General features: G+C 47.0%; 1 protein-coding gene across 1 annotated transcript; it reads left to right on the forward strand.

The window, feature by feature from the left end:
* Positions 1-377: 377 nt before the first annotated feature.
* On the forward strand, positions 378-6,313 carry LOC132826543 (uncharacterized). Its single transcript, XM_060842515.1, has 2 exons — positions 378-530; positions 4,781-6,313. Exon 2 carries the CDS (start codon positions 4,877-4,879, stop codon positions 5,486-5,488), a length of 612 nt encoding a protein of 203 aa, XP_060698498.1. The 5' UTR covers positions 378-530; positions 4,781-4,876; the 3' UTR covers positions 5,489-6,313.
* Positions 6,314-8,657: the final 2,344 nt, after the last annotated feature.

An 8,657-nucleotide genomic window follows, 5' to 3' on the forward strand; every position in this document is an offset into this window, starting at 1 on the left:
CCATAACCCACCCACTCTCTTCCCATAACCACTACCTGCCAGAGCCTGGGATAGCTCCATCGGTCATACAGCCACCTACGGACTCACCCGGAGAGTGGGATAGAGTCATCCTAGTCTGTGAGGGTCTGCCAATGATGGAGGAACAGAATTTGGTGCAAGTTAGGAGAGGGCCACTGGCAATAATGTACATTGTATCCAATAGTGACCCCCTCACTCGAATCTCTCCTTCAGTTCTTTACTGTCTCCACTCCTCCCTCTTAACACACCATTTCTTCACTTTCCTTTTTAATTCCTCCAGCTCTTTCCCCTCCCCTTGTATCCACCTTCCTGCCTTGTTTGTCTTTGGCCCCGCCTGGTTACCTCAGCGGACGTAGCAGCCTGTGCTGGCCCACTGTGTCCCGTGAGCGTGTGTGTAGGGGGAGAGTGAGCCCAGAGCCCAGAGCAGACAGAGGAGAGCTGACCACTGCACTCACAAACTCAGGGACTGCATGTTACAACCAACCACCCCCTCAGCCACTGTCGGCTATCAGGTAAGCAGCTCTTTTCCAGCACCCCCTGTCTCTCAATCCTCCTTTCCTGAATAATATCTTTTCTTCCTCTCGATTCTAACTTTAGAAAATTTCCGTTTCAAATCTCTAAAATGTGGGCAGTGTTTCTCTGAGTCAGTTCCAGGGTAATTACAGTGTAGACAATCCAAAAAGAAGTACTATAAAGATATCAAAATGAACAGTCGGTTAACTCCTGCGTTATTTGGCTGCCTTCTTATTCACCTTCAGAAACATCAAAGGATTCTTCATGTTAAACATTTTAGTGTGTTTTGATTTTTAAAATTAAAAACTGCATTTAAAAGAAAGCCTTAAAGTTTCAAGCCAGTCCCATTTTTTATCCTGTCGATAAACTTCAATGAAACACTGACCCTGCCAACCCCCATCAATCATTTGGAATTCTGTGTTCAGGTAACCTTACCCTCTGAAGTGCATCCAGGTAAGTCATTGTTTGAAGGGGATGTGATTATTCTGAATCACTGTTGCATGTACGTTTCTGTTAATTCACATTTTCACAGGGCATGGGAGAAATCTTTAATAGTTGAACCCTATACTTATGCAGGCCCCTCTCTAAACCTGTTGGGCACCTATTGCTAAAGGAATGGAGTATAAAAGAAGTGTTTCTACAGCTGTACAAGGCATTAGTGAGACCACACCTAGAAAATTGTGTACAGTCTTACTTGAGGAGAGACGTAGTTGCATTGGAGGCAGTTCAGAGGAGGTTCACTAGATTGATTCCAGAAATTAGATTTGTTCTATCTGGAGAGATTAAGCAGTTTAGGCTGATAATCTCTGGAGTTTAGAAGAATGAGATTAAATTTAATTGAGGTCTATAACTTGCTAAAAGGGCTGACAAAGTAGACGTAGAGAGGATGTTTTCTCATGTGGGGCATTCTAGAGCGAGAGGTCTAACCGTTAGGATAAGGGGGAGCAGATTTAAAACAGAAATGAGGAAGAATTGCATCTCTCAAAGGACTGTGAATCTATGGAACTCACTACCCCAGAGTGCAGTGGATGTTGGGACATTGAGTACATTTAAGTGATAGACAGGTTAAAGGGTAAGAAAATAGAGTCATAGAGATGCACAGCATGGAAACTGACCCCTCGGTCCAACTCGTCCATGCCAACTAGATAGCCCAACCCAATCTAGTCCCACCTGCCAGCACTTGGTCCATATCCCTCCAAACTCTTCCTATTCATATATCCATCCAAATGCCTCTTAAATGTTATAATTGTACCAGCCTCCACCACTTCCTCTGGCAGCTCATTCCATACAGGTACCACCCTCTGAGTGAAAAAGTTGCCCCTTAGGTCTCTTTTATATCTTTCCCCTCTCATCCTAAACCTATGCCCTCTAGTTCTGGACTTTCCCCACCCCAGGGAAGAGACTGTCTATTTACCCTATCCATGCTCCTCATAATTCTGTAGACCTCTATAAGGTCACCCCTCAGCATCCGACGCTCCAGGGAAAACAGCCCCAGCCTGTTCAGCCTCTCCCTGTAGCTCAGATCCTCCAACCCTGGCAACATCCTTGTAAATCTTTTCTGAACCCTTTCAAGTTTTACAACATCTTTCCGATAGGAAGGAGACCAGAATTGCACGCAATATTCCAACAGTGGCCTAACCAATGTCCTGTACAGCCGCAACATGACCTCCCAACTCCTGTACTCAATAATAGAGTGAGATTTAAAAAAGACCTGGGCAATTTTTTTTACACAGAGCATGGTTTGCATGTGGAATGACCTTCTGGAGGAAGTGGTGAATGTGGGTACAATTACAATGTTTAAAAGACATTTGGATAAGGTTTGGAGGGAAAAGGGCCGGGAACAAGCAGGTGGGACTAGTTGAGTTTGAGATTATGTTTGGCGTGGACTGTTTGGACCGAAGGGCCTGTTTCTGTGCTGTATGACTCTATGGCTCTATGAGATGAGAGATTGGCCATGATGTTATTAAATAGTAGAGCAGGCACGAGGGGCTGAATGGCCGACGCCTGCTCCTAGTTCTGATGTTCTTTATGTACATATAGTCGGGCAATCACCTCTATACAATACCAGCTAGGGCTCCACCAGGACGAGACTAGTGTAGTGGGAGTATGACTGGACTAGCACAGGTTAAAGGCATGAATTTGAATCCTAAATGCTAGTCCTAGTGGCTCCCATTAGTAATTTGCTCTCATCATATCAAACAGCAGCAACACTGACATTATGTCTTCTGGATGCCACTTTATAGAATCCTCAGTCTTTTTGCAACTTTGAATATTCTTTCCACTGGTTGATACGTCAAATGTTTAGCATATATTTTAGTCTCCACACTTTAAATCCCACATCGAGGGAAAACATAATCTGGAATCAGAAGCAGCTTCAGTAGTATTGCATGAAACTATCATCGTAACAATGATAATGCATTGATTAGGTCCCTCTCTAGAAAGAAATTTGTCCCCACCTTGTCTTTTTTAATTCATTCACAGGATGTGAGTGTCACTGGCTGGCATCTTGTTGCGTAGACGTCAGTTGCAATGTTCCCTCTTTTACTGTAGTGCCACATTTTAAATGTAACCAATTCACAGTGGGATTCTTCAGAGATGTTTTGAGGTTGTAGAATGTACTATACAAATACAAAATTTGCCTTTTTCCCTTTAATTCATTCTCAACAAGCCCAGCAATTATCATCCATCCCATCTGCCCAAAGAGAACTTATCTTCTTGAACTCCTACAGTCCTTATGGTGTGGGTACATTGACAGTTTGGCTTGGGAGGGCTGTCACGAATTTGACCCAGCAACTGTGAAGGAACGGAGATGTGTTTCCAAGTCAGGATGGTGAGTGGTGGGGAGGGGAACTTGCAGGGGGGGTGGTGTTAGTGATCCCATGTATCTGCTGCCCTTGTCCTTCAAGATGGAAGCCACCACAGGTCTGGAAGACTTAAGGGGTCTCAACTTAATGTTTCCTCTGAAAGGCAGTGCAAGACTCATTCAATACTGCCAGCCCAGATTATCAGAAGTTAGGAGCGGGATTAGGCCATTCGGCCCTTTGAATCCATTCCACCATTGAACAACATCATGGCCGATCTGAATGTGTTCTCAACTCCATTTTTCTGTACATCCCTCCTTAACCCTTGATACCTTTATCTATTAAAAAGTCTACCTATCAGATATATCCAGGAGTGGAGCATGAACCTCCATTTGTTTTGACGATGTGAGTGCCCCTAAATATCAAAGACAGTAAATGTTAATTGTTTTTACATTTGTAAATGTGTTAAGTATGCACATCAATGTAATCATTTCAACCCTCCAAGAAATCCTTGTGAGTACCACAAACTGTTCTCTGTCTCAGACAAGATCGAGTGTAAGATTGCTTCTCATCCATTTGGAAGGAAACCCTGTGCCTGCTGTTTTAATACAGCAAGGCTAATGGCTTCTCTATGCGCTAAACTCATTCTCAGGCAAATATTATAAACTGAAGTTCACCCAAAACTCTGCTGCATACATCTGAATTTAGAGAAAGCTCCAATTTCATATAACCCCTCCCGATCCCTGAATCACATGAACATAGAAAATAGGAACAGGAATAGGCCATTCAGCCCTTGGAGTCTGTTCCATGCTTCAATGGTGTCATCCAACTCAGTACCCTGTTTCCCCTGTTCTCTCCACACCATTTGATCCACTAGATCTAACTCCTTCTCGAAGACATTCAATGTTTTGACCTCAACTGCATTGTGTGGCAGAGAATTCCACTGGGTCCCCACTCTCTGGGTGAAGACATTTCTCCTCATCTCAGTCCGAAATGGTCTGCGTTGATTCCCGGTCAGGCAAAGTCTTGATTTTTAAAAGTCTCTTCCTTGCTGTCAAATTTCTCCGTACTCTTGAGACCCCTATCCCAGTAACCTCCCCCAGCCCCATACTCCCTGAGGTCTCTGCACCCTTCAGGGTCTGTTCTAATTCCGCTCCCAATGTTCACTGCCCCACCACTGGTGCTTGGGCCCCGAGTTACCTTGGTCCTAATGTCTGGAATTCCTTCCCTACATGTCTCCCCCTCTCCTCCTTTAAGACACTCCTCAGAATCTATCTCTTTGACCAGAATTTTGTGTCAGTTGACAGCTTTTGGTCCTGTTCCCTGCCTTGCACTGTCCTGGGAAGCACGTTTGTACATTTCTTTACCCTATGGGCTGCTGTATAAATGAAAGTCGCTTGAGGAAAATGGAGGGGGCAATAGAATTTTGTGTTTTTCTATCTCCACAGATCCACAGAATGGCGGGATAGAAGGAATCTCAACGGCACGGAGGTAGCAGAACTTGGAGCAGCGAGCCAGGACAGTGGCAGAGACCCTGGCACATCATGTACCCGACCGTCTTTGGACCCTTCGTACCCAGGAGATTCGTGAGCCCCCATGAGACTCTGTCGCTGCCCCCCATTCAGATGCACAACTTTTCCAGCCGGCCCCTGACCATAGTCATGGCAGATGTGGACAGCTTCCAGGAAGGAGCAGGGAAATGTGTAGAGTATCACCACTTCTACGGGGCTCCCTATTTCTTTCCGTACTGGTATATGCCCCCTGCCAATCTGGCAGGATATACATACCCACCATACTATCCATACAATGGGTACTACCCTCAGCAGACCCCACTCAGCTCAGCCAGTTGGCCTGAAGGCTCTGTGCTGAAGGGGGAGCTGCACTGGGGTAAGATGGACCGTGTTTTTGGACCGGTAAGGGAGCTGCCCGACTTTGTCCAGGACGAGCTGCGCAGAGTCTACGGCACCTACCCCAAAACGATTGTCACCATCACCTACCAGAACGGGGAGTACCTGGTGAAAGGTGACCCCAAAGTGGGCGAGCAGAAATACAAGGTGGAAAAGAAAGTTATCAGGCGACCGCCCACCCCCAGCGATGAGGAGGACGACTCGGTGAGCGAGGCTGTGGAGAAACACAAAAGGAAGTCGAAACGCTAGAGGCGCAGTCTTCAGATGATTTGTAAAGCAATGGACGTTGTTAGTAAGAGAAATGAAAGCAGGCGGTGCTAGAGAAACTCAGCAGGTCTGGCAGCAGCTGTAGAGAGAGGAATGGATTCAGTTCCAACATGAACCATTCGGTTTGATTATGTGTAAAGTCCCAAGCCGATACAGCATTATGGCACAGTGAATGCAGTGAGAGTATAATGGGTGATTGGAGGTATGTGGGTGTGCCTGAGATCCCTCTGTTGGTTAATGGCTACACTGCCTGTTTGTACACACACTCCAAAGCAACCATGTCTGCAATCCCTCTCTCAAAAAGCTGTCAGTTCTTAAAATATAATTTATATATTAAATCTTCAAGTTAGTAATACTCGATTGAACCCAGTTTTTCACATCAGGTCATATAGTGATAGTAACACTCGCTGTCACTTCCTTCCACAGAAGGTGTTTTAACCTCTTTTTTAAAAAAAGGAATTATTACAGGAGTGTCTAAAACCTTATAAGGTTGGGAATACTCAGCAAATCAGGTAACGTTGGTATAGGGAGATGCGGAACCTTAGTTTCTGACTGAAACTTCCATTTTCTATTTGTGTCTCGTATTTCCAACATCTGCAGTATTTTTTTTGATCTCTTATTTTCAATGGTTCTGTCACTTGGTGATGCTTTAAGCTTTCAAACAAAACAAAGCAGTATTACCTGCCCTTTCTCTTTCTATGAAGCAATCTCAAGGAGCTGAATGGCTGCTTCCTGCTCTATATTCCTATTTTCAGACTTCAGGTTTGTATGTAGATGTTTCCTATTGTTACAGCTCACTGGGGGTCACACGCAGTAGATCTATCTATAAATGTGAACGTTTTTATTAAAATTGTTCAATTTTACCAATCTGTCTAATTCTGGTTAAAACAATATGCGCATACACCTTCCATTAACAAGAAAATAACAATTCATTGTACTCAAACTGTTTTTAACAAATGGTTGAAAAAAGACAAACGAACAATACTAATTTAAACCTCTTTTATTTAAACTCTACCCCTTTCTTAAAATTCCCACAACATAGAAACATAAAGAGATTAAATAATATGGGGGTGTGGGGGGTGAGGAAAAGGTCAGTGGGATGCAGTTCAGGCACCACTCCAGGTCACAGATGTCGAAGATTCCGTCTGACTCTTTGCTAATGACACAAAGCTGCGGATACATCAATTCAGAGTGTCATTAATTTGTTGCAGATTCACCCTTTTGATGCCCCCATAAAGGTGTTTATTTTCATAATCCTCTTTTCCTTTTAATTAAGAAATTTGCAGCGAGTGGTTTCCAGGAAAAGGGAGAGTGAGAACAGCTACCAGGAGATTTGATCAAGGAGGAAGGGAACGAGATTTAGCTGCTTTCTTGTTGCAGGTCAGAAGCGTCAGTTTGATGGTCACCTGCCGAGCCGCTCATCAATAATTTGTTAATCTGCTGAGCTCTCCTGGACCCACACAACTGGATGATTGAAAGGCCAATAAAAAAAACTGTCTCTGAGCGAATTAATCTGAACACACACTCTCCCCTCCCCTTTCCCCCCTCCCCCCTCCCCTTTCCCCCTTCCCGCTTTCCCCCTTCCCCCTCCCCTCTCCCCTTCCCCCTCCCCCCTCCCCCTTCCCCCTTTCCCCTCCCCCTCCCCCCTCCCCCCTCCCCCCTCCCCCTTCCCCCTCCCCCCTCCCCCCTCCCCCTTCCCCCTTCCCCCTCCCCCCTCCCCTTCCCCCTCCCCCCCTCCCCCTTTCCCCTCCCCCCCCCCCCCCTCCCCTTCCCCCTCCCCCCTCCCCCCTCCCCTTCCCCCTCCCCCCTCCCCCCTCCCCCTTCCCCCTTCCCCCCCCCTCCCCCCTCCCCCTTTCCCCTCCCCCTCCCCTTCCCCCTCCCCTTTCCCCCTCCCCCCCCTCCCCCTTTCCCCCCTCCCCCTTTCCCTCCCCCCTCTCTCCCCCTCCCCCCTCTCCTTTCCTCCCCCTCCCCCTTCCCCTCCCATCCCTCCCCTTTCTCTCCCCTCCCTCCCCCTCTCCCTCTCCCCCTCCCCCTCCCTCACTCCCCTCCCTCCCCCGCCCCTCCTCCCCCTCCCCCACTCCCCCTCCCCCTCCCTCTCTCCCTCCCCCCTCTCCCCCCTCCCCTCCCCCTCCCCCCTCCCTCTCCCCCCCTCCCCCCTGCCCCCCTGCCCCCTCCCCCCTCCCCCTTCCCCCTTCCCCCCTCCCCCCTCCCCCTTCCCCCTTCCCCCCTCATCCTTTCCCCCTCCCCCTCCCCCCCCTCCCCCTCCCCCTCCCCTCCCCCTGCCCTCATTTTCACATTAGAACACAGAACATAGAAAGTACAGCACAGAACAGGCCCTTTGGCCCACGATGTTGTGCCGAGGTTTAACCCTAATGTAAAATATAGTAACTTAACCTACACACCCTACAACTCACTGCTATCCATGTGCATGTCCAGCAGTCACTTAAATGTCCCCAATGACTCTGCTTCCACCACCAACGCTGGCAATGCATTTCATGCATTCACAACTCTCTGCATAAAGAACCTACTTCTGACGTTTCCTCTACACCTTTCCCCTAATATCTTAAAAATTTGTACACTTCACTGGGGAAAATGCAGGGTCCGAACGGGAAACCTAAGCAATTCGTTCCTCTCCTCGAATAAATTTTGGGACCTCATGCGTAATTATTTCTGTGGGGCCTCTCTCCCAGCACAGAGGCAGGAGGTTGTAAACAGGCAATAAGTCATTCTCCCCCGTGTTCTTCCTATTTGTATCTTGCACCTGATGAAGATTTTGCTCCATAACATTGTCCCCTTAATTTAAACTTTGAAAAGAAACAAGAATTTTAACTTTTATAGCCCCCTTCACAGTCTCAGGATGATCGCAAGGCACGTTACACCAACAAAGTAATTTTACAACATAGTCATTGTCGTGATGCCAGGAAACGTGGTCGCCGATTTACACACAGCAAGCTCCCACAAACAGCGATGTGGTAATGAGGAGGTAGTTAGTTTAGACCATAAATCATAGGAGTAGGCCATTCAGTCCCAAGAACCTGCTCCACCTTTAAATAGGATCATGGCTGACATTGCTCACACTTTCCTGCCTCTTCCCTGGAACCCTTGATTCTCTGAATCTATCTCCCTCAGCCTTAAATATACACATGGACTC

The sequence above is a fragment of the Hemiscyllium ocellatum genome, chromosome 22, assembly GCF_020745735.1.
Source record: "Hemiscyllium ocellatum isolate sHemOce1 chromosome 22, sHemOce1.pat.X.cur, whole genome shotgun sequence".
NCBI classification, from domain to species: domain Eukaryota; kingdom Metazoa; phylum Chordata; class Chondrichthyes; order Orectolobiformes; family Hemiscylliidae; genus Hemiscyllium; species Hemiscyllium ocellatum.